General features: G+C 44.1%; 1 protein-coding gene across 3 annotated transcripts; it reads right to left on the reverse strand.

The window, feature by feature from the left end:
* On the reverse strand, positions 1 to 16,660 carry LOC113018366 (E3 ubiquitin-protein ligase TRIM21-like). Of its 3 annotated transcripts, XM_026161429.1 has the most exons (3): positions 16,532 to 16,660; positions 16,254 to 16,448; positions 1 to 2,676 (listed from the first exon to the last, which is right to left on the reverse strand). In XM_026161429.1, exon 3 carries the CDS (start codon positions 2,665 to 2,667, stop codon positions 1,009 to 1,011), a length of 1,659 nt encoding a protein of 552 aa, XP_026017214.1. In that variant the 5' UTR covers positions 2,668 to 2,676; positions 16,254 to 16,448; positions 16,532 to 16,660; the 3' UTR covers positions 1 to 1,008. The 3 variants fall into 3 exon arrangements, with proteins under 3 accessions (XP_026017214.1, XP_026017213.1, XP_026017215.1); XM_026161428.1 differs by having other exon boundaries at positions 16,254 to 16,660; XM_026161430.1 differs by lacking the exons at positions 16,254 to 16,448; positions 16,532 to 16,660 and adding an exon at positions 15,460 to 15,597.
* Positions 16,661 to 26,290: the final 9,630 nt, after the last annotated feature.

Here is a 26,290-nt window from a genome sequence, read left to right on the forward strand (position 1 = left end):
TCCCGTCAAAAACAAATATTTATTAAGCACATATGTGGTAGATCCACCCGACACCACCCAAAGTGCAGTCTGGTAGATCTAAAAGAGGAAATACACAGCTAACTTCCCCCCTCTAAGGCACCTCACTTACAGTCTCAACACTCTTTCACCCCAAGCTGTTTCCTGTTATTCTCTCTTAGCAGCATAAAAATAGGCGATGTCCTGTGCAACTCTGCACAAAGCTTCCTGTTCTGCACAGTTTCAGTCTGGCTAAATAACTTAACCCTCTACAGCATAGCATTGCCCTGAGGCAACAAACCACATTTTCATGCCTTACACTGGCCCTTCAAAAAAAGACACTTTTTTTTTTGTCAAATAATGCAACCAGACACATCTCTTTCCAATAAAAATGATGAGTTGAAGGTGGGGTGACTTTCATTTTTTTTTTTGGGGGGGGGGGAAGGACCCCTTTCTGCAAGCTGCACTACATGAGAGACATCTCCATTAGGAGGCAAGATAAAGATCACTATTTTACATGTTTATAGTGAAATAAATGTATATTAAAATATACTTGTATGTGCATGAATATGTTAAGAAGCATATTTGATTGTTTGTTCTACTTTTTAAAATTTACTTATACAATAAAACTGTTCATTTTCATTCGTTGCCTCAAGGCAACACTGCGCAGTTAGCCCAATTTTTTTCAGGCAATATAATGCATTTGCATATGTGTGTAGAGATGTGTTTGTGTGCATTTATATGATCATAGTCAATGTTTTTTACTTTACAATAAAGCTCACTGTCCTCACTTTCTGAGCACAGAAAATGCACATTCCCTTTATTGTTGCAGTTTCAGAAAATGAAAGAACCAGTAAACTTCTTAAGAGCTCATCTACTTTTTGGAGTTTCTGGGTTCATGTTTAGCTGTTTGGATAGCTAGTCAGACTTCTAGCTAGGTCAATTCAGACACTGTAGAGTATTTACACTCAATATGTTAATTTCTTCCCTTCAATAAAAATCAATCATTCATCAAATAAAATCAGTCGTTGATGTCGTTTGATTGACAGGACAGATGATCAGAGGTGCAGAGTTTTTACCACAATAACTTAGACTTGGACAGAAGAATGGGTGGAGTTTGTGAGTGAAGGAGCAGCCAGTAAAGGAGTACATCAGAGCTGCAGCACCTACATCATAAAAAGAGACCAGACCCTCCTCATAATCCACAAACACCCCCACCTTCTCAGGACCAGGAAGAAGAAAGAGACGGACTGGAGGGTCAGCACATGCTATGTACTCATTTCCATTTCTCAGCACTACAGTCCAGAAACCATTCTGAGGACTCAGTGTGATGTCTCCCTTCCTGTTGATCGACTCTCTGGCCACTCCTAAATCCCATTTAGTCTTTCCTTTAACCTGAACCTCAAAGTAAAATCTGCCTAAAGAGAAACTCTGCTCTCCTAAAACAATAGGACAGTAAGAAAATCTCTCTGAGTTGTCTGGAAGGTTCTTCCTCACATCACCACAGTACACTTGTTTTCCATCATCAGACAGGATTAGATTAGTTTGTGCTGTATCAGGATCCAGAGTCACATCCACTGCATACTGTTGGACCCTCTGCAGCTCAGCCTCAAACAAGTCATTCATATATTTCCAGACTGTCTCGTCCAGCTGAGCCACAGCTCTCACCACAGTCCCCTCATATGATGGTGGATGAACTCTGACCTCTGTCCAGTCCTTGCTGGGTGGAGCTTTCAGGGAGGAGAAGCTTTGGAGGAGGTGGAGGTGGTCTTCAGAGCGTGAGAGCTGCTCCACCTCAGAGCTTCTCTCCATCAGCTCAGAGATTTCCTGTTCCAGATCTTTGATGAGACCTTCAGCCTGTTTCTCTGTAGCTTCCTGTTTGTCTTCGATCTCCTTTATGAACTTTTTCAGGCGTCTCTCAACAGACTCCTTCAGAGCCGTGAAGACCTGAACACCTTCTGCTTTCTGTCTGTCTGCAGCATCTTTACTCATCTTCACCGACTCTGTGATCTCCTGAATCTTCAGTCGCCTCTTCTGGATCATCTGCTGAATCTCAGCCTCTGTCTTCTCCAGCTCTGCCTTCTTTCCTTCATATTCTTCTCTCAGAGGAACAAACTCGTGGTTCTTGTGGTCTAAAACAGAGCAGAGCGTGCAGACACATGTCTGGTCGGTCTTACAGAACAGCTCCAGGAGTTTATCGTGCTTCGTGCACATCCTGCCTTCCAGGTTCTCCACAACATCAATCAGCTGATGTCTTTTCAGAGCTTCCTTTTTCTGATGAGGCTCCAGGTGAGTCTGACAGTAGGAGGTCTGACACACCAGGCAGGACTTCAGGGCCTTCAGTCTGGTTCCAGTGCAGAAGTCACAGGGAACTTCTCCTGGTTTGGCAGCTTGTTGCTCTGAGCTGCTGCTGCTGGCTTTCTGCTGAGCTTCACGTCTGAACTGAGCAACCACCTCAGAGATGAAGGTGTTGACCCTCAGCTGAGGTCTAATGTTGAAAGTCTCATTACACATGGGACACTTACAGCTCTGATTCATGTCCCAGTGCAGACTGATGCAGGTTTTGCAGAAGTTGTGTCCACATGGTGTAGAGACTGGATCAGTGAACACATCCAGACAGATGGAGCACAGAAACTGATCTTCAGATCGCAGATTGCCGGCAGCAGACATGTCTGCACTCTGAGGGAGAAAGAAAAGAAACACATTTCATTCAAAATTCAATTTAAATTTCATCTTTTAAAAGAGAGAAACAAGCATCAATAGTCTAAGAAGCTTGGAAAGAAAAGCGAACAGACTTCTATAAGTTTTAAGAAGTTTTAGGTTTCTTTAAGTTTAGTCACAAACTCAGGATAAGGAAGAAGATGACCTTTTCCATTCACTTGATGCGATACATCATTAATATTATTCTGGATCCATTTCTCATAAAACATTGATTTATTTTTGTCTTTAAAACATTTGTTTGTCCAAATCAAAGATTTATGCTTGTAGAGAAGAAGCCTTTGATAAAGCCACCATCATCTATGTTTGTGTCTGATGACATGTTTGATCCAGTTTACCTTGAATATCTAAGCTGATGTATGGAACTTTAACCTATTTAAACCCTTGATTATCAGGATGATTTAGTAAACATCTGTTTAAATACTGAGATTTATTTTTCCACACAAAGTTATAAAGTGCAGCATCGACTGTTTTTTGAATGATTTAGGAACATCTATGACTTTTACAGGATACACTAAGTGAGATAAGTCCTCTGTTTTAGATAAAAGGATTCTACCTTTCAGTGATTGATCGCTCAGGAGCCACAGATCAAATCTATATTTGTCATTTTTGGAATTAAATGTTAAAAATGAGAGATAACCCTCTGAGACTGACATTCCCAAATAAGTCACTTGTTGTTTGACAGGAATACCTTTGATTTCTTTATGGACACAAGCCTATCTGAACAGGACACATTTTATGTTTAAAGTCAGACCTGATACTTCAGAAAAAGCATTAATGCAGTTCATCATTTTTGATCTGAACTCATCTTTAATGAAGACAGCTGTATCGCACAGTTACGGTGTAACCTTGGTTCTCTTAGTGAGAGACTATCTCTCCACACCGTTACATATTCCATATGTACGGGGTAACTCTGTAAGACAACCAGTGAGCAGACAGTGCAACCGAACTGCCGTGAAGATGCCGGGAGTCAATGACAACGCACCCTAGTCAGGGCTTCGTAGACGCAAAGGCCGAGCCAGGGGGTGGAGGCAGCAGTCTGCAGACGCCAGACTGGCCCGAACCGGTCGTGCAGGACGCAGGACCGCAGGTGATTGGCCGCTCAAGGTCTATGAAGGACCACAAGAGCCACGCGCATCGAAATAAAAAATTCTGTGCTTAATTAATGAATTGTAGAATAAAACCTGCATTTGTAAATTCATTTTTGAATTCAAATTTAATAAACTGATTTTTAAAATGCTTTTTAAGTCTTCATTTCAAAAAACATTTTCGAATTCCACTTTAATAAACTGCATTTAAAAAACCTTTTTTGAATTGCACCTTAATAAACTGCAGTTCAAAATCCATTTCCCTCTCCTGTTCGCTCAGGAATTAACATGTGGATTAGCATTTGGATTAGCAGTTGGATTAACAACTTCATTTTAAAAATCCTGCTCCTATTCAAATTAGCCACACCGTGGGATGTAAGGAGCTCTCTGATTGGTTGGTCAGACACAGGCTGTCTGCCAGCTTGGATTTTTCTAGCTCATAGCTTCGCCCTGCTACAAATTGTGTGTGCTTGTACAAAGGCCGTTCAGCCTCGGGATTTACACTCGGCTCGACACGGATAAGTTTAGAATGAAGGGACCCTGCAGCGAAACGGAGAGCTCAACATCTGACTGAGTGCCTGTTTTCACAGTCTGACCACCTGTTTAATGGTGAACAACAACTGGTGCAACAGTGCGAACGTTGTTCCTCTCACACGCTCCTGCACACCAAATCTGGAACTACTGTCCATCATGTGTCGTCCCTTTTATCTACCTCGGGAATTTACATCGGTCATTATAAGTGCCGTTTATATTCCACCACAAGCGGACACGGCCACCGCCTTATGCGAGCTGCATGAGGCACTCACACAGCACCAGACACAACACCGGGACGCTGCGCTTATTGTGACGGGGGACTTTAATAGCGCCAACCTCAAACGCGCAGCGCCGAACTTTTATCAACACATCACCTGCCCCACCAGGGGTGAAAGGACACTGGACCACTGCTACACTACGGTCAAGGACGGCTACAAGGCACAATCCCGCCCTCCGTTTGGCAAATCTGATCACGCCGCCATCTTCCTCATGCCAAAATACAAACAAAGGCTGAAACAGGAAGTTCCGGTTCAGAGGAAGGTCGCGCGCTGGACGGATCAATCAGTGGCCGCGGCCACTGATTGAGCCGTCCAGCGCGTTACAGGACGCACTCGATGACGCAGACTGGGGCATGTTCAGAAACAGCTCCGATGATGATGTCAACGTGTTTACGGAAGCGGTTGTGGGATTCATGGGGAAACTAGCGGATGATACCGTGGAGACAAAGACTATCACAACGTTTCCCAACCAGAAGCCGTGGGTGGATAAAACCATCCGCGACGCTCTGAGATCCCGCACCGCTGCCTACAACACGGGACTCACGACGGGGGACATGGACCCGTACAAAGCCGCGTCATATAACGTGCGGAGGGCGGTAAATCAGAATCAGAATACTTTATTGATCCCTGGGGGAAATTATTTTTTGTTACAGTGCTCCATTTTAAACCAACATTAAGACAAGACAGACAATACGCTAACTAAGAATAGTACAATATATACATATATATACATACATACATACATAAGTCACTTATAAATAAATATTTGGAAAAGAAACATGTGTAGTTCTAGCAGCAAACAGTGTGTTAAGTGGATGCGTTGTACAGGGAGATGGCCACAGGCAGGAATGATTTCCTGTGTCGTTCAGTGGTGCTTTTCGGTAATCTCAGTCTCTCACTGAACGAGCTCCTGTGACTGACCAACATGTCATGGAGTGGGTGGGAGGTGTTATCCAACATTGTCTTTATCTTGGACAGCATCCGCCTCTCCGACACCACCTTGAGGGAGTCCAGCTCCATCCCCACAACATTGCTGGCCTTACGGATTAGTTTATTAAGTCTGTTGGCATCTGCGACCCTCAGCCTGCTCCCCCAGCATGCAACAGCATAGAGGATCGCACTGGCCACAACAGACTCATAGAAAATCCTCAGCATTTTCTGGCAGATGTTGAAGGACCTCAGTCGCCTCAAAAAATAGAGACGACTCTGGCCCTTCCTGTAAAGTGCTGTGGTGTTTTTAGCCCAGTCCAGTTTATTGTCAATGTGTACTCCAAGGTATTTATAGTCCTCCACAATGTCAACACTGACCCCCTGGATTGAAACAGGGGTCAAGTGTTTCCTGGTCTTCCTGAAGTCCACGATCAGTTCCTTGGTCTTTGCCACGTTGAGCTGCAGATGATTCTGCTCACACCACGTGACAAAGGAGTCGACCACAGCCCGGTACTCTGTCTCATCATCCCTGCTGATGCATCCAACCACCGCAGAGTCATCAGAAAACTTCTGAAGATGGCAGGTCTCTGTGCAGTGGCTGAAGTCTGTGGTGTAGAGGGTGAAGAGGAAGGGGGAGAGGACAGTCCCCTGTGGTGCCCCTGTGTTGCTAATCACCTTGTCAGACACACACTGTGGGAGACGTACATATTGTGGTCTTCCTGTCAGGTAATCAACAATCCAGGACACCAGAGAAGCATCCACCTGCATCGCTGCTAACTTATCACCCAGGAGGGTCGGCCTGATGGTGTTGAAAGCACTGGAAAAGTCAATAAACATGACCCTCACAGTGCTCGCCGGCTGGTCCAGATGGGTGTAGACACGATTGAGCAGGTAGATGATGGCGTCCTCTGTTCCGAGACGAGGCTGATAAGCGAACTGAAGGGGATCCAGATGTGGTCTTACTATGGGTCGCAGCTGGTCCAGGATGAGCCTTTCCAGGGTCTTCATGATGTGGGAGGTCAGTGCCACGGGCCTGTAATCCTGGGGGCCACTGGGACGAGGCGTCTTTGGTACAGGGACGAGGCATGATGTCTTCCACATCACCGGGACCCTCTGCAGACTCAGACTCAGCATAAACAGTTTATGAAAGACTCCACACAGCTGGGGGGCACAGGCCTTGAGGACAAGGGGACTCACTCCGTCTGGTCCAGCAGACTTGCCTGAGTGAAGTCTCCTCATTTGCATCTCAACCTGGTATTGAGTGAAGGTGATGGGTGGGGGAGGGGTGTCAGGAATCTCACAGGAGGCAACATGTGAAGAGAGAGGCTGGCACAGTGGTGTGGCTCTGGATTCCAGGCTGACTGCAGGTGAGGTTGTGGGGGTGGGAGCAGACACTGTGGTGTCGAATCTATTGAAAAACAGATTCAACTCGTCGGCTCTATTCTCACCTCCCTCAGCTCCCCTGCTGTTGGTTGGCCTGAATCCAGTGATGGTCTTCATGCCCCTCCACACCTCTCTCATGCTGTTCTGCTGGAGTTTCCACTCCAGCTTCCTCCTGTAATTGTCCTTAGCCTCTCTGATCTTGTCCTTTAGTAACACCTGGACCTTCCTCACCTCCTCTTTGTTGCCCCCTCTGAAAGCCCTCTTCTTGTTGTTGAGGAGGGCTTTGATGTCCTTAGTCACCCACGGCTTGTTATTTGGGTAACAATGAACAGTCTGAGCTGGAACAATGGAGTCGGTGCAGAAAGTTATGTAGTCTGTGATACACTCAGTAAGCCCATTGATGTCCTCGGCGTGAGGCTCACAGAGTGTTTCCCAGTCGGTCACCTCGAAACAGCCCTGTAGTTCTGCTATTGCCTCCTCTGACCACCTCCTAACAGTCCTGGTGGTCACAGGTTCCCTCCTCACAATTGGCACATAGCGGGGGGTGAGGTGAATCAGGTTATGATCTGACCTACCAAGTGGGGGGAGGGAGGAGGAGCTGTATGCATCCTTGACGTTAGCATACAGTAAGTCTAAAGTTTTCTCTCCCCTGGTGGGACAGTCCACATATTGTTTGAATGTTGGTAGTGTATTGTCCAGTGATACATGGTTGAAGTCACCCGAGATCACAATAAAGGCACTCGGGTGCTGAGTCTGTAGCCGAGCTATGGCAGAGTGGATAGTGTCACATGCAGCTGTGGGGTTAGCAGAGGGGGGAACATAAACAGCCACCAAGATGACGTGAGAGAATTCCCTGGGTAAATAATACGGCCTGAGTCCAACAGCACACAGTTCAGTGTCCGGGCAACAAATCCTTTCTTTGATTGTTATGTTGGCAGGGTTACACCACCGGTTGTTAACTAAAACAGCAAGCCCACCTCCTTTACGCTTACCGCTAGCGATGCTGTCCCTAAAAGAGGCGAAGCAGCGCTACGGGAGGTAACTAGAGTCACAACTCCAACAGAGTGACTCTAGGAGCCTGTGGCGGGGACTAAGGACAATAACGGACTATAAAGCACCAACAACCGGTATGACGAACGCGGCCGTGACTCTGGCAGACGAGCTGAACACTTTCTATGCTCGCTTCGAGGCTGCAGCTAAGGACTCCAACGATGCTAGTGCTAGCGGCGCTAACGGCTGCAGACAGGAAGATACTGCCAGCACCGGAAACGTGCTCGTCATCTCCGAGCATGAAGTAAGGAGAGCCTTCAAGAGAGTGAACACCAGGAAAGCAGCAGGACCAGACGGCATCCCAGGTCGTATCCTCAGAGACTGTGCATACCAGCTAGCTCCTGTGTTCACGGAGATATTCAACATCTCTTTATCTCAGTCGGTGATCCCCACATGCTTCAAAGAGTCCATCATTGTTCCTGTCCCGAAGAAACCCGATGGTGATTTTCCGTTTTTATGGGCCGATGGGTTTTTTTTGTTTTTTTTTCGTAACGGTGTAAAAACTGAAATGTGGTGGATTGGCCAGATGCTGGGAGATGTGTAAAAATAACTCAGTTGTTTGGTGGTGGCTATGGCGGAGCGTCCACAGATTCAGTAACATTAGCAAGTGGTGGAGGCCAGCGGGTGAGGCTGAAGGAGGAGAGACCCGAGGCGGCCGCCCGTCCGAGTGTCAGGTGAACTGAACTTCAGGTAAGAAGTTATGAGATACAGTCTATCTGGGTCAGATATAAACCAAGTTTAGGTGGAGTTTATATTCGTTATGCTGACTTTTTAGTCAGTTACAATAACTCGTACTGCGTGCTAGCTAGCATGACGGAGTTTCTATACAGCTGGGTGGGTGCTATGATGTTACTGATAGTGAACTTTATTTTATTCATAAGGTTAATTATTAGAGTTGCCAACCGGAAAAAATGGAATCGTCCCGTATTGAGAGAAAATATTACGCGTTTCGTATTGAGCTGAGAAGGAACACAGTTTGTCCCGGACTTCAGCTAGAATAGAAAAAGACACAAAGCTGGAGTTATTCTGTGTCTTTGCTGCACAGCTGCCTCTTCTTCTCTCATTCTCCCCCCTCCCTCTCCTGTTTCTACTTCAATCATGAAAACTGATCAATGATCAGCTTTTCTCTCTTGTTTGTTTATCGCTCACTTTGCGCCAGAAAGAGGAAACCAGCAGATGTCGCGCTAAACAACAGCAGCACGTTTAAGCTTGATCAGCTGTTGTTAGAATTTATTTAATATTAATTTCTAGTATCAGCTGATGTTTGCTGGAGCCACAGCTGTAAAGCTGCTGGTCATGATGTCGGTTTGGATATGTGGTGAGAGGGAAACATGAAGATGAAACCAGGAGATGTCCTTACTGGATCATCAGAGCTGTGATGGAGAAACAGGTTTACCTTTTAGGTGACATGAATGAGTTGAAGTTATGAACTGTTTCTGAGAGACAAATAACACCAGGATCCTTTTCTACGTAGCTTACAGCTGGTAACTGTGCAGGGGCGTGTCTAGAAAGTTTTGCCAGGGGGCCAGGCAGGGCATTAACAGGGAAATACTTTTCTTTCTTATTCTCATTTAAAACGTCTAGCTTTTAATAGAAAGGAAGTGCACTTTATTGATCCCCGTGGGGAAATTCCTCTCTGCATTTAACCCATTCACTCAGTGAACCAGTGGGAAGCCATTGGGCACCCGGGGAGCAGTGTGTAGGGACGGTACCTTGCTCAGGGGTACCTCAGGGTAGCTGTTCAAGGGAATCGAACCCCCGCCCTTCCGATCATGGGGCCACCACTCTACCTACTGAGCTATCCCTGCCCCAATAAGTAATTATCTGAATCTTACATCCAAAGTTTTTATCTGATATAAAATGTACATCATACATCATACATATACCAACAAGACAGTGTACATCACTGTCACAACAGCCTTCGTTTTCATTCAAAGGCTTTATGGCTTTTCCTATAATAACTGGTGGGCCGGTCTCTAGTCAAAATGCCTGGGCCGATTTTTTGTCCCAGTCCAGCCCTGATGTGTGGTAAAGACAGAGGTGGGTCGAGTATCCAAAAATTGTACTCAAGTAAGAGTAGCATTACTTTAAAATATTATTACTCAAGTAAAAGTGAAAAGTAGTCGTCAAAAAAGTTACTCAAGTAAGAGTAAAAAAGTACTTGGCGAAAAGACTACTCAAGTAGTGAGTAACTGTTTGAAATGTCCGATTTATTTTATAAATAAATGCTATCAGACAAATAAAAATAAATAAATGTACAAATTTTAGTATTTTCAAAAGGAATAAATGTAAAAACATCAACAAAAATAAGGCACAACAATTCTAATTTCCAGACTTCATTTTTTCACAACATAAAGCTTTTTTCACCAATACCTGCAGTAAATAATATAAATATATAAACAGTGCAAACAATTTCCAGTGACAAGATATGCTGTAAACTTTATATTCATTTCTGCTCCAAATGGCACAGCAGCCTCAGGTAAAAACATTAGCATGAGGCAACTTTAACATATGTTCATACAAGGCAGCTCAGTTTACCATAAATTGTATGGGTTTGCATTTATTTCTGCATATTTAGCAATGCAGGGAGAGCTGTATTGACTTTGATCGACAGCTTCTTGATGTGAGGAACGCCATGCAATAGATCCACACCTCCAGTGAATGGACATGAAAGGTACCTCTCCAGCCCTGCTTCTGGCTTTCCTGACCCCATGGATCCATCATCTTCGTCGGTTAGGCCGCTGTTTGTGCTGGCCTCATCCAGCTCTGAGTCTAGGTGATGTCTGATGAAGTTGAGACCTGTGGAAAGATGTAAGGTTTTCAAAAGAATTAGGTCTGGTCATTATAGTGCTGTATACACTGCCAAGCTGCAGATGTTTGTTTGGAGCTAGCCTCCAAAAGCTGGCCATACACATACACAAAAAATATTGTGTCTGTGTGAGTGAAAGACAGAGAGGGAGAGCCAGAGACAGATTTTGTATGATAAGCTTCATGTTACGGACGCACAGTTTGAGCACTCAGGTCGCATCAGAGCATCAGGCCGTATAGTGTGAGACCTGCATCGTGACCTATGAACTTCTAACCCCTGAGATTCAATTGTACAGTTTGAGCAGGAGCTGAATAACGTGACTGAAAAAAATCCCACAGTGTTTGCCCAGCTTAATGTAGACTGTTTAAACTAAACAAGCTGCTGCTTCACATAATAAACCCTGTCAGCTGCAGTATTGCTTCTGTTTTAACAGTTAAAGCAGTAGAGACGAGCTGTTTGCATGTGCGTGGAACTCTAGCGTCATTAACCAGGCTAGCTGTTAGCTTATAGCTCACGCTAGCTAACCAGCGAGCCGTTAAAAGACAGCTGAAGCTGCACAAAACACCCACAACCTTATCTCACTACAACGTAGCGCCGAAAATATGACTCGTAGCTCGAGCTCGACACAGCTGCTGTAACATCAGACTGACATCCAGCAAACCACAGCTAAAAGATATTTAGAGAAAACTTACCGTTTCCTCAGGTTACACGAGTTGAGTTGTTTCACGCTGAAAAGTTGTTGTTTTGGCTCTCACTGAAGACCGACGCTGAAGACATAGCTGTTCTTTTGTGCTGCTTTTAAGAGAAACATTCTTAGTATATGAGGCCAAGGGTGTTCATCCTCTTCAGCTCTAGCGTAGACAACTGGCTCTTCTTTCCGTGTGTCCGCTACTTTGAAACGCTTGGGCCGCTCTGCCCGCCACAGTTTCAAACTGGTCATGTGACTGCATGGCCACATCTGATTGGTGAAAGAGTTACCGGAAACTCCACTGACGGCATGTTATCTAATGTGTTAAACTAATTATTTTTTAAAAAAAGTAACGAGTCGAATTTTGCAAATGTAGCAGAGTAAAAGTACAGTTTCTTCTTCACAAATGTACTCAAGTAAAAGTAAAAAGTATCGTGCAAAAAAGGAACTTTAAAAGTACATTTTTTTCAAAAACTTACTCAAGTAAATGTAACGGAGTAAATGTAACTCGTTACTACCCACCTCTGGGTAAAGACAGATAATGAAATGTAATTATTAATACAATATACATCATGAGAAACAAAAGCTGAAATTGATTCATTTTAGTACTTTTCTCTGTATGCTCTGTGATCATAAAGGCCTTAAATTCTGTGATATATACTGTAAATGGTTTTCACAGAGGTCTTAAAGTAGTTAAATCACTGCTGATAGTCTGGTTGTTTATATTTTGACGTTTTTGTGTCAGTAGGGCTGTTTGATGACGATTTGGACTCCTCTGGGAGATGAGGACACACCCACATCTGTTCCATACTGCAGCCATGGATGGTGTTACGGCTCTGAGGCAGTGGTGTGGCTAATTTGAATAGCAGCAGGATTTTTTAAATGAAGTTGTTAATCAAAATGCTAATTCACATGTTAATCCCTGAGCGAACAGGTAAGGGAAATGTTTTTTGAAATGACGTTTATTAAAGTGGAATTGGAAAATGTCTTTTGAAATGAAGTTTATCGCTCAACCGATGATGCCATCTCCACTGCACTCCACTCAGCACTCACACACCTGGACAAAAAAGACTCATATGTTCGAATGCTGTTCATAGACTTCAGTTCAGCATTCAACACTATAATCCCCCAACAGCTCACTCAAAAACTGGTCCAGCTGGGGCTCAACACCTCACTGTGCAACTGGCTGTTGGATTTCCTCACCGGAAGACCTCAAGCAGTTCGGGTCGGCAGTAACACATCCAGCACCATCATTTTAAACACGGGGGCCCCGCAGGGATGTGTGCTGAGCCCCCTCCTCTTCACTCTGCTGACCCATGACTGCACTCCATCACACAGCTCCAACCTCTTCATCAAGTTTGCGGACGACACAACGGTGGTGGGTCTCATTAGCAACAGGGATGAGACCGACTACAGAAGTGAGGTGAGACGCCTGGCCACGTGGTGTGCTGACAACAATCTCTCTCTGAATGTGGAGAAGACGAAGGAGATTGTTGTGGACTTCAGGAGAATGCACACCCAACATGCTCCTCTGACCATTGACGGAGCGTCTGTGGAGAGAGTGAGCAACACCAAGTTCTTGGGTGTGCACATCACAGAGGATCTCTCCTGGACGTACAACACCACAGCACTGGCCAAGAAATCACAGCAGCGTCTCTTCTTTCTCCGCAAACTAAGAAGAGCAGGAGCTCCAGCCCCCATCATGCACACTTTCTACAGAGGCACCATCGAGAGCATCCTGTCGAGCTGCATCACTGTGTGGTTTGGAGCCTGCAATGCGTCCTGTCATAGAACCCTCCAACACATAGTGAGAGCTGCAGAGAGGATCATTGGTGTCTCCCTCCCCTCCCTCCAGGACATTTACAGCACCCGTCTCACTAAAAAAGCCCTTTGCATAGCGGCTGATCCCACGCACCCAATGCAAAGCTTCTTCAAGCTGCTGCCGTCGGGGAGGAGACTGCGGAGTCTCCAGGCCACCCATACGGAAAAGAAATAGTAAAAACTTATATGTGATTACTCATGAAAGTGGCCACTTTCATGAGTAAATCATATAAGGCTTACATGATTTACTCATGAAAGTGGCCACTTTCGCATTACTTTCATACATTGTTTTAGTAAGTATCCAAAACATACAAGTTTCATTATATAATTTTTCAAGGGATCTTATATCTGTTTTCACACTTATATGCTTTTCATACAAGTTTCACACAAGACAGATACAAACTTTATAATATTTATATATATATCTTTTCCATATGGGCAGGACCAGCAGACTGAAGGACAGCTTCATCCATCAGGCTGTCAGGAAGCTTAACTCCCTCCCGATTCTGCCCCCCTCTCCCCTCTTCTCCACCACGGTCTCACTGAACTCTGTCACACACACACACACACACACACACACACACACACACACACACACACACACAAAACACACACACTCCTCTCTGACGCACTCACTGGCCTGCTCCAGTCACTTTGTGGAGCATTGGACTGCCATTACCTCATAAGACTCTGTTGTTACACTATCTCTTACCGATACTACTAAATCTCCATTTGCACTATTTGCCTATTTTGCACCACTATGCCTCCTTACTTGAATATTGTATATTGCATAGATTTTTTTTTGTTATACATAAAATTGTATTGTATTTATTTAAATTTTTACTTTTTAATTATTTTATTTGCATTTTTCTAATCACTAGGGTTTGAGAGTAACGCAATTTCTATTCTCTGTATGTCCTGTACATGTGGCAGAATTGACAATTAAAGTTGACTTGACTTGACTTGACAGATGGCCCCGCCCCTCCCTGAGCCTGGTTCTGCCGGAGGTTTCTTCCTGTTAAAAGGGAGTTTTTCCTTCCCACTGTTGCCAAAGTGCTGCTCATAGGGGGTCATATGATTGTTGGGTTTTTCTCTGTATCTATGAAGCGCCTTGAGGCGACTTTTGTTGTGATTTGGCGCAATATAAATAAAATTGAATTGAATTAAATAGCGCTTTTCTACTCTGCCTGAGCACTCAAAGCGCTTTATACAACTAATTCACTCACTCAAACCCATTCACACAAGCACTTCTTCTAAGCTCCTAAGTGCTCTATCTAAGATTCATACACATTCACACTCCGATGGATGCATCGGAGAGCAACATGTGGTTAGTAGTTTGCTCAAGGTTATTTGGCATGCAGAATGGAGCAGCCTGGGATCGAACGACCGACCTTCTGGGTAGTGGCTGACCTGCTCTGATACCTCAGCTACAGCCACCCACTTCAAAAACACTTCTTAGAATGACAATCAGGTTTTAGCTCATTACAGTTCTGTACAGTTACAGAAGGATACAAATAATTATCAGTCAAACTGTTTGTTGAAATAATCCCATCCGATAACACGTGAGAACAATAGATGTGTCACATTCTTTTTGTTATGATGATTTGTGATATGAGGTTCAGTTCTACGGTGATGATCGCAGGGTGTGCACAGGTCAAGTGCCACTATGACCCTCCAGAAAATAACGAGGACAGGGGATGATCGTTCAGCTCTTTAATGGCAGATTTAGTGTGGGTGTGGGTATGTGTGTGTGTGTGGTTCTACAAACAGAATGGAAAACAGAACACAAATTACAATCAAATTATAGACAACAATAATCACCATATAACATATTACAGCCACATACTTGTCTTATAGGCCCTAATACTAAGCTGGCGGCTTTTACTTATAGTCTGAACCATATTTGACAACAAAGAAAATAAACATCTTTCCATCACTTAACTCTTGCGCCCCACTCACTTATGATGCCAACTAAAGAAGGCAAATACACATATCAAATCACAAACTCAAACCAAACTCAGTTTGGCCTAGGCGAACTTAGCTTAGCTAAGCCCACTTAGCTTAGCGATAACTTAGCTTATAGAAAATGTACAAACAGAGGACGTCCAGAGCAATAAAACATACAGGCTATCCTTCTTACACAAGAAATATCCTGTAACTCACCAGTCTTATGGACGCACACTCTCATTGAACCCACATAAACTGCTCCCGAGCATAACTTGTGATTGACACTGCCTTCATGAACACCATTTTCCATCCCAGTCAAAACATTACTCACAAAACGGCCGCGCCCTCTAGTGGCGAGGCAGAAAACTGCATCACAGTCCTGCCTTCAGAACACTTTTGTAACCCACAAACTGAACGGTCACTCTCATTTTTCACATTTTCACTAAACTAAATTGTATTTTATCTAGTTGGTTGTAGCGGAGGCGGAGTCAGTTGGATCCGCTCTCCCTGCCCAGCGACGCAGGGGAAACTAATTCTGTCAGGGATACCCACCTTGGCACAAGACTGCCCATGGTCTTTCCACACTCACCACAGTAAATGCAGTGCATCATGTTGTCAGTGTTACTGTATCTTAGCCAGAGGAACTGGTCAAGCCACTTTCTTTTCTCATTACCCACAGCTACATCCACTTCCATCAGGCCCAGGCTACTCACCTCTCTCTATCCGCCTGCACTTTCAAATGCGCCCACACACAGGAACATATGGACCACAGCCAATCACAGAGGTGACTATCTCTGATTGGTTTAGACCACGAAATGGGCATAATGTGTGTCTGTTGGTGACCACTCGGACACTTTCAGAGACTTTTTCTTTTACTCGAATGGCTGGTCGCACCAGTAAAACCTAGGATTTTTTTTTAGTTGCACCATTGAGAAATGAGGTGGTGCTCTAGAGCCCTGAACAGAGTGAAGATTTGTGTAGAAGCAGGAAGTGTGATCAGCTGCACTCACCACTGTTGCTGAGAGGAACCTGATGGACTCCAGTGAATCTTCTTTTAGAGACAAACAGGACTCGACTGCAGCTCTGCTGCTGCTCTCTCACACTGTCACTTCTGCAAAATGACGTTGGGCTTCTTGTTTTTCAGCTGTTGCTCCGCCTCTTCCTGCCTCTCCCTTTACAGGAATCAGCCGGTCTGTACTCAGTGACTGTGTGCAGCGGGTGGAGGAGTGAGGAGTGGTGTGTGGGTTCACACAGTAATGACGGCCTCAGGTGATCAGGAGAAACTCACCTGGATTTCCTTTTTCCACAGCAGACTGAGAGCTTCAGGTGGACCCTGAAGGAGGTCTCAGACACAGGTGGTAAAAGTACACACAGTCTGTACTGAAGTAGAAGTACTACTGTTAAAAATACTCCAAGTACTAATTCAACTTCTTTACTGAAGTAAAAGTAAAAAGTAGTGGCTGTGAAATGAGAGTAAAAAGAGCTGATTGAAGAACATTTCTAACACGTGTTTATACAAAGCTAACTGAACCATGTGCTGCATCAACGTGATAATAAAATAATATTATTCACTTTGTTTCTAATAAATATTCCCAGCTTGAATCAGACAAGTTGAACATGAGCAGAGAAAAAGAAGGAAATCCAAATATTCCTGTGTTCAGTTTTCTCCATTTACAGGCCGACTGTGCCTCTAAACAGGAACATGAGCAGGAAGAGGCTGAAGTGGATTCAGCAGGTGGAGGATGCCTAACATCAGCTGGAAAGATTTACTGTGACGTTTGTTTGCTGTTTTCGCCTCGTGCACGAGAACATCACCAAATAAACTCCAGACAGTTTTTAATATTTCACTGTTCAAGAGCAAAAAGACTGACGGACTGTGTTTAAGGCCACCTCACAAATGTCACACATGAAATATTCAGTGTTTATTTGCTGGTTTGTTGGCAGCAGCTCCTTAAAGTCTGTCACACATCTGTTTGACCGTCTCCAGTTAATCTGAGACACCAGTTAATCTGCAACAGCAGCATCAGGCGGCTCAGCTGATCTCTGGTGTGTAGCTGCTGTGCTGTGGTCCCATTCCTCAGTGAAAGCAACAGCAGAACAAAAACTCTCTCCATCCACATGTTTGAAAAGAAAGCTTTTAAACAGATGGACACACTCAGTAAAGGACAAAGAAAGAAGTAAGAAAAAATTAGAGTAAAGAGTAAAAGCAGGAGCAACTGAAACAGGCTGCATGCTAGCTGACGCATGCTAGCTGACGCATGCTAGTTGACGCATGCGCACTAGACTTGTAGTAATAGTAATAAAGTACTAAAATTACTTTATTGTTATGGTTTTAGTTACATGAAATCCTGCATCAAAAAGAACAACACAGCGATCACAGACATGTTTCTGCCAACAAACCAACATTAACCCAGAAAAGCCTCTAAAACAACCTGCTGTGGTTTGGAGTAGAGATTCCTGAATTTACCAGGTGCACCTGAAGGCAGCACAATTTAAACCGTAAATAATGATGTAGGTGCGCAAATCCTTTTCAAGCATCACACCATCAAATGAGCCGGCTTACCTTTGTTGCACTTCTACACTAAGTTCTACGCCAGCGTTTCTTCAATGTTTCTTCATTGGTGATTTTTGTTCCACAAACCAAAAGAAAAAAGATTCAACCTTTAATATATTTTCATGTGTGTTTCAAGCACTGTGACATATCACACACACACATGCTGAGTGTGTCACTGATAAAGCTGTGACACAGCAGCTCACTCAGTCCAGTCCAGGTAACAGACTCACCTGTTAGCAGCAGCTCTGCCCTCACAGAGCTCAGCTGCTTATTTCAGTCAGCAGGAAACATTAATATTATGGACTAATTTTAAAAAACTACTTAAGATTAACAAGAGATATTTAAGACTAACTAAATCAAGTTATGTTGTATGAACATAGATGATATATTTACAGGTTAGATAGTTTAGTTACTTCAACACATTTCTTATTTGTGGCAGTAAAATGTTAAATTTAAGTTATATTAATTCAAATATTATATTTTCAGCCACCTTGTGCTTTACTAATTAGTTTTACATAAATCTATTTTGTCAACAGGTTCCACACAAATGAATTAAGTACATCCAACTTATTTTTTTAAATTTCTTTTATTGCCAACACATTCAGTGAGCATTTGTGTAAAACCGGTCCGAAACAAAACACGACAGCTCATTAGGGTTAGTATCTAACAGTATGTAGACAGATGCAACATCACGACTTTAAATTAAGTGTCTGTATCTACCAGAAATAGAAAAAAAAATACATTGAAGACCACATAACATGTAGATAAGATGACACTTGAGTTATGCACATGTGATGCTAGTAAGGTCTGGAGTGTTTTTTCTTTTAGTGTCTAAAATGAATAGCAAAGTAGCTATTTGCAATGATTGCTTAGGGTCAGTCCAGTAACACAACGCCAATGAAGTGCTTTCCTTTAACAATGCAAAGTGAAGTGTCCACCTCAACAGCCACAATTAAAAAAATTAATGTAATAATAATAATAATAACAATAATAATAATAAATAGTCCACTGATATTAGCAACCAAAGAAAATTATATCACCATCCCAAATAAAACTTTAATAAAACATGCCAACATTATGGTCTAACAATAAAACAGCTTGTCAGCGTTCAGTTTTTTTGCAACAGCACAGCAGTAACCATTTAACACTTGCCACTGTCAACGTTTATTTTATCAGTGTTTGGGCAAAAAGCTTGAGTTGTAAAGATTTTAACATGGAAACAATTGTTCGTCTTTAAAAGTCTGCAAAATATACATTCATCCTGTATTCCTAACTTACCCTTATTCTTAATATGTATTGCAATTACCTTTACAATGCACACAATGTAACACAAACTGAATATGAACATATTTCCACCTCATAACAATATGCCTTGAACGCTAATATACACACCACCCTTCAACATTTCTGGTGCAGTATCATCTCTCAATTAAATCCTTTGATTCTCAATTAAATCCCCCCACAAGAGTAAAATCTCTCAAATTGTAGTAGTTTACAAACTTTTCAAAATTTTCAAAATTTCTCTTAAATGTAATTTTCCCTTTATCTGTCATTTTCAACAAATTACCATTTTATCCCATTCAGCCTCCGAAAAACTTCTGTCCATCTGACAGAACATTCATCATCCAAATTAAGGGTTGGCTTATTCATTCAGTTTATTCTTGAGCAACTGTACCTTGGTCAAGAGTCTGCTGACATACAGATGAAGGAAGAGCTTCTGAAGTACTTCAAAGAAAGCTTTCAGTCTTGAGGTTAACTGAGATTTAGTGCATATATCCCACCCATTAAGAGTGCGCATGCAGAGGCCAGGTCTTCCAGGTCATGCAGGACACACTAAATGGTTATACCCACATCGGCTGAAGGAGTGCTGGCATCAGCTCTTTCGATGGTGAAGATAGCAAGGGTCATTTGTTCCAGCTCCCTCTGAACAGCTGTAGCGTAACTTAGACAAAAAAACATAGAAAAATGGCATCCAGTTTAATGAAGTAAACACACTATTAGGAACATGCACCCCAGTGAGCCACTACAGGGAGTGTAGAATTATTAGGCAAATGAGTATTTTGTCCACATCATCCTCTTCATGCATGTTGTCTTACTCCAAGCTGTATAGGCTCGAAAGCCTACTACCAATTAAGCATATTAGGTGATGTGCATCTCTGTAATGAGAAGGGGTGTGGTCTAATGACATCAACACCCTATATCAGGTGTGCATAATTATTAAGCAACGTCCTTTCCTTTGGCAAAATGGGTCAAAAGAAGGACTTGACAGGCTCAGAAAAGTCAAAAATAGTGAGATATCTTGCAGAGGGATGCAGCAGTCTCAAAATTGCAAAGCTTCTGAAGCGTGATCATCGAACAATCAAGCGTTTCATTCAAAATAGTCAACAGGGTCACAAGAAGCGTGTGGAAAAACCAAGGCGCAAAATAACTGCCCATGAACTGAGAAAAGTCAAGCGTGCAGCTGCCAAGATGCCACTTGCCACCAGTTTGGCCATATTTCAGAGCTGCAACATCACTGGAGTGCCCAAAAGCACAAGGTGTGCAATACTCAGAGACATGGCCAAGGTAAGAAAGGCTGAAAGACGACCACCACTGAACAAGACACACAAGCTGAAACGTCAAGACTGGGCCAAGAAATATCTCAAGACTGGTTTTTCTAAGGTTTTATGGACTGATGAAATGAGAGTGAGTCTTGATGGGCCAGATGGATGGGCCCGTGGCTGGATTGGTAAAGGGCAGAGAGCTCCAGTCCGACTCAGACGCCAGCAAGGTGGAGGTGGAGTACTGGTTTGGGCTGGTATCATCAAAGATGAGCTTGTGGGGCCTTTTCGGGTTGAGGATGGAGTCAAGCTCAACTCCCAGTCCTACTGCCAGTTTCTGGAAGACACCTTCTTCAAGCAGTGGTACAGGAAGAAGTCTGCATCCTTCAAGAAAAACATGATTTTCATGCAGGACAATGCTCCATCACACGCGTCCAAGTACTCCACAGCGTGGCTGGCAAGAAAGGGTATAAAAGAAGAAAAACTAATGACATGGCCTCCTTGTTCACCTGATCTGAACCCCATTGAGAACCTGTGGTCCATCATCAAATGTGAGATTTACAAGGAGGGAAAACAGTACACCTCTCTGAACAGTGTCTGGGAGGCTGTGGTTGCTGCTGCACGCAATGTTGATGGTGAACAGATCAAAACACTGACAGAATCCATGGATGGCAGGCTTTTGAGTGTCCTTGCAAAGAAAGGTGGCTATATTGGTCGCTGATTTGTTTTTGTTTTGTTTTTGAATGTCAGAAATGTATATTTGTGAATGTGGAGATGTTATATTGGTTTCACTGGTAAAAATAAATAATTGAAATGGGTATATATTTGTTTTTTGTTAAGTTGCCTAATAATTATGCACAGTAATAGTCACCTGCACACACAGATATCCCCCTAAAATAGCTAAAACTAAAAACAAACTAAAAACTACTTCCAAAAACATTCAGCTTTGATATTAATGAGTTTTTGGGTTCATTGAGAACATGGTTGTTGTTCAATAATAACATTATTCCTCAAAAATACAACTTGCCTAATAATTCTGCACTCCCTGTATAGTCCGTTATTGTCCTTAGTCCCCGCCACAGGCTCCTAGAGTCACTCTGTTGGAGTTGTGACTCTAGTTTCCTCCCGTAGCGCTGCTTCGCCTCTTTCACCGCCCTCCGCACGTTATATGACGCGGCTTTGTACGGGTCCATGTCCCCCGTCGTGAGTCCCGTGTTGTAGGCAGCGGTGCGGGATCTCAGAGTGTCGCGGATGGTTTTATCCACCCACGGCTTCTGGTTGGGAAACATTGTGATAGTCTTTGTTTCCACGGTATCATCCGCTAGTTTCCCGATGAATCCCACAACCGCTTCCGTAAACACGTTGACATCATCATCGGAGCTGTTTCTGAACATGCCCCAGTCCGCGGCCACCGATTGATCCGTCCAGCGCGCGACCTTCCTCTGAACCGGAACTTCCTGTTTCAGCCTTTGTTTGTATTTTGGCATGAGGAAGATGGCGGCGTGATCAGATTTGCCAAACTGAGGGTGGGATTGTGCCTTGTAGCCGTCCTTGACCGTAGTGTAGCAGTGGTCCAGTGTCCTTTCACCTCTGGTGGGGCAGGTGATGTGTTGATAAAAGTTCGGCGCTGCACGTTTGAGGTTGGCGCTATTAAAGTCCCCCGTCACAATAAGCGCAGCATCCCGGTGTTGTGTCTGGTGCTGTGTGAGTGCCTCATGCAGCTCGCATAAGGCGGTGACCGTGTCCGCTTGTGGTGGAATATAAACGGCACTTACAATGACCGATGTAAATTCCCGAGGTAGATAAAAAGGACGACACATGATGGACAGTAGCTCCAGATTTGGTGTGCAGGAGCGTGTGAGAGGAACAACGTTCGCACTGTTGCACCAGTTGTTGTTCACCATTAAACACACGCCGCCTCCCCTTGACTTCCCCGAGTCCCGTGTCCTGTCCATGCGGTGAACCGAGAAGAACTCGGCCGGCTGGATGGCGTGGTCCGGCACCGCTGGGTTCAGCCATGTCTCGGTGAAGCAGAGGAGATTGCAGTCCCGAATGTCTCTCTGGAACTTTACCCTGGCCCTGAGGTCATCAAGCTTGTTCTCCAGTGACTGGACGTTGGCGAGCAGGATGCTAGGCAGAGGTGTGCGGTGTGCACGAGCTCTCAGCCTGTTCCTGATGCCGGCTCGCTTCCCTCTACGCCGCCGCCGCTTCCCTTTGTTCTCCCTCAAGATCTCACTCGGCCAGCTCGGATCTGGAGTTAAAAACTTCGAATTGTGAGTACATTGTATACCAATAGAAACAAGAGTGTCACTGTCATACCTAATGTACCCAATGGTGATGATTTTGCCGATTTAGAAACGCTGAAAACTAACTTAAAAAACAAAGACAAAGAAAAAGTGGTCGGAGCAGTCGTGACGGCAGCCGACCTCACCGGCGCCATCTTCTCACCTACACCTACTCACCTACTCACCTTCTCATCTACTCCACACTCAACCAACGTGGAGACAGACATAAAGAGACGCTGTACACACGATCACACTCCCCAAGCGTACTCTAAGAACCTGGTCTAGGTACCTTTGCCGCTGGAGGGGGGAACTGCACCCAGACCCAGGTGGTGTTACCCTTTTCCCTGTGGTGGGGAGATGCAGACCGCCCCGACTCCGCAGCAGCAGGGAGGCCCCACACTCCAGACCGCAGTCGGACGGCCAACTCCTCCTCCTAGCCCCCCCGCTCCAGCAGGCCGTATGTACGTTCACGTTCTCTGCAGCCCTGAGCTCCTCCGGCAGGAAAATGTAGCACAAAGTGCTTTACGTGGTTAAAAGCAGCCCAGCCCACCCTCCAACTCACTCCCCACACTCTCATTAACATAAATGATGTGAATACACACATATCCCCCCCCCACACACACACGCACACTTAAAGAGTAAAAATTGGGCTGGGCTCGCATGAGCCAAGTGAGGAAACACTATAACAGGGAGCCGTCTGCACCGGGAGCCGGTCACAGACTGCAGCCTCCAGGCTGGGCACACAGCAGGAGGGAGGCCAAGGAGCCCCCCAGCCAGGCTGAGAGGACCCCCAGAGACCCAGCAGCCACGGTCGATCACAGCCCCGGTGCAGAGAGCCCCCTCCGAGGAAACACTGGAGATATGACACAATAGGCTATATACAGGGTAAAATGATAAAATAAATAAGAACAGGATACAATATAAATATAAATATAAATAGAGTAAGAAGATTAAAAAATGAATAAGAATAAAATCAATAAATATTAGGTGAAGCCTAAATTAATAATAGAATAACAGGATAGAATAAATAAGCATAAAATAAATAAACGCTAAGTAAAAGCTAAATTAAAAAGGTGGGTCTTGAGCCTGTTCTTAAAAACATGTACATTCTCTGCGGCCCTGAGCTCCTCCGGCAGGCTGTTCCACAGACGAGGACCATACCACTGAAACGCTGCCTCTCCGTGAGTATGTGTCCTGACTTTAGGGACAATCAAAAGGCCAGTACCAGAGGACCTCAGGGTCCACGAGGGTTCGTATGGTAAAAGCAGATCTGAGAGATAAGAAGGCCCAAGACCATTAAGACATTTAAAAACCAATAAAAGAACTTTAAAATCGATCCTGAAACACACGGGGAGCCAGTGCAGCAATTCTAAAACCGGTGTAATGTGGGCCCGCCCTCTGGTCTTCGTCAGCACACGAGCTGCCGAGTTTTGTAAAAGTTGTTAATGTGGCAGGATGAATGTTATCCCTCGGTCCAACCCACTTTCAGCCTGGCCCATTAGGGGGCGCTGGTATAAATAGTGGCCATTTGAGTGTCTCTGCATCGCTTGCCTGTGATCTCCTTTTTGGTCACCTGACTTCCTCGGGGTGGTAGAGATCGTTTGTGGGTTACTCCTCTAAAGTCTCCATCGCGGCTGGTCGTAGCTATAGAAGCCTCCTCTGAGCTATTCTGCTTACGTTCTGTGACCCGGCTTACTTGGTACGTAATCAACTTTTGTTACGCTCTCTGCCTTCTATTGTTCTTTTATAGTAATTATTTATTATGTTTCGCAGGAGGTGTGGGCCTTAGTTTTGCGCCAAGTTACGTGAACTGAAGTGCTGCTGTTTTGCCTTGCTGTGCTTTTATCGTCTGTTCCCGTTGTGAGAATTCTCTCCCTGCTGCTGTCAGCTTTTACAGTGGACGTCGGCGTGGACAACGGCCATATGCATGCCGGTTATCGGAGTCAGCTGGCGTGCATATTAATTGACTGTTAACTTATCGTCGTGTGGACGGCAAGTTGGAGCAGTACGGCGATTCCGTTTGCTCCAGATTTTAGAGTTTTATCCAGATTGTATGTTGTTTTATTGCTTTTGATTTGTACTTTGGATTTTTGTTACACCACTGGTGGGAGGCCCTTTTTCTAGCTGTAGATCACCAGTGTGGTCCTGCAGTTGGGTTATCCCCCGGTGCTACACATTAGTTTGTTGTAATATATTAAAATTTTCTTTGTTTCTTTTTATTCAGATGCGGAGTGCCGACGTGGAGGAGACTAGGGTGCCTTGGTGGTGGGATCCCTTGAGTGTACACACCTGCCTTGTTTAGTTTATTAGTGTGTGTGTGATAGTCTGTTGCACTTGTGTTTTGGGTGTGTTTTCTTTCTTTAGTTTGTGTGTGGCATCCCTGCCCCTCCACTGGTAAGCCTCAGCTCTGAATACCTTTTTAAGCATATTTGTATTTGAATATTTATGATTGTGCTTTTATATGGTGTTTTAAATAATTATTAATAAATTGTGAATTTGTTGATCATTGAACCTCGTCTCTGGACTGAGTATAGCGAACCTAAGTGCCTTTCTGGTGATTTAGTGTTACTTTCAGTATTCTCTGGGTGAAATTCCCAGGGTGGCGTTGTCTTTTTAAAACTGCAAAGAGTATTTACTTTATACCCCATCCTCGTCTCGCCACATAAAGTTGAAATATTCTTCTTAGGAAGACCAGAGAGCAGGGCAGTAATCAATGCGACTGGTAATAAAAGCATGCATCAGCATCTCCGTGTTGGCCCGAGAGAGAATAGGGCGACTCTGGCTATATTTTTTAGATGATAAAATCCAATTTTGGTTACATGTTTAACATGTGGGATAAAACCAAGCTCAGAGTCAAAAATAACACCCAGGTTTTTCACTTGTAGCGAAGGACATAGTGAAAATGCCTCTAATTTAGACAAGAGTTTCTCTCTCTGAGCCTCAGGACCGACGATTAAAACTTCAGTTTTGTCCTGGTTAAGCTGTAAAAAGTTTTCTGCCATCCAAGATCTTATATCCAAGACACAGTTAAAAAGGGCATCCATTGGTCTGGTGTCATCAGGAGACACGGAGATGTACAGCTGAGTGTCATCAGCGTAACTGTGGACGTTCACTCCATGCCTCCTGATGACACTGCCGAGAGGCAACATATACAAATTAAAAAGTACAGGGCCTAAAACCGACCCTTGAGGCACACCACATGTCATTTTATGGATCTTAGAGGAGCATGTATCCATACTCACCATAAAAGTTCTGTCAGAGAGACAGGAAGTGAACCAGTTGTGTACAGCACCAGAGAGGCCCACCATGTGTTTTAGTCTGTTTAAAAGAACAGCGTGGTCTACTGTATCAAAGGCTGCGCTTAGATCCAGCAGCACCAGGACTGAGAGCTTTTGGGCGTCCCAGTTACATCTATGATCATTTAAAACCTTTAGGAGAGTCGTCTCTGTGCTGTGGTTCACCCTAAATCCAGACTGGAATATCTCCAGGATCTGTCTGTCATTCAGAAAATCAGTAATCTGAGTAAAAACAAGTTTTTCTAAGACTTTACTTAAAAATGGTGAGTTGGATACAGGTCTGTAGTTATTAAAATCATTACAATCCAAATTGCTCTTCTTCAGAAGGGGCCTCACCACCGCCGTTTTAAAGGCAGCAGGGAAGACGCTCGA

This window comes from Astatotilapia calliptera, unplaced genomic scaffold (genome assembly GCF_900246225.1).
Source record: "Astatotilapia calliptera unplaced genomic scaffold, fAstCal1.2 U_scaffold_7, whole genome shotgun sequence".
NCBI classification, from domain to species: Eukaryota; Metazoa; Chordata; class Actinopteri; order Cichliformes; family Cichlidae; genus Astatotilapia; species Astatotilapia calliptera.

Bases quoted from the DNA above. Each gene is read 5' to 3' on its own strand.
- LOC113018366 (XM_026161429.1), bottom strand. From the start codon at position 2,667: ATGTCTGCTGCCGGCAATCTGCGATCTGAAGATCAGTTTCTGTGCTCC.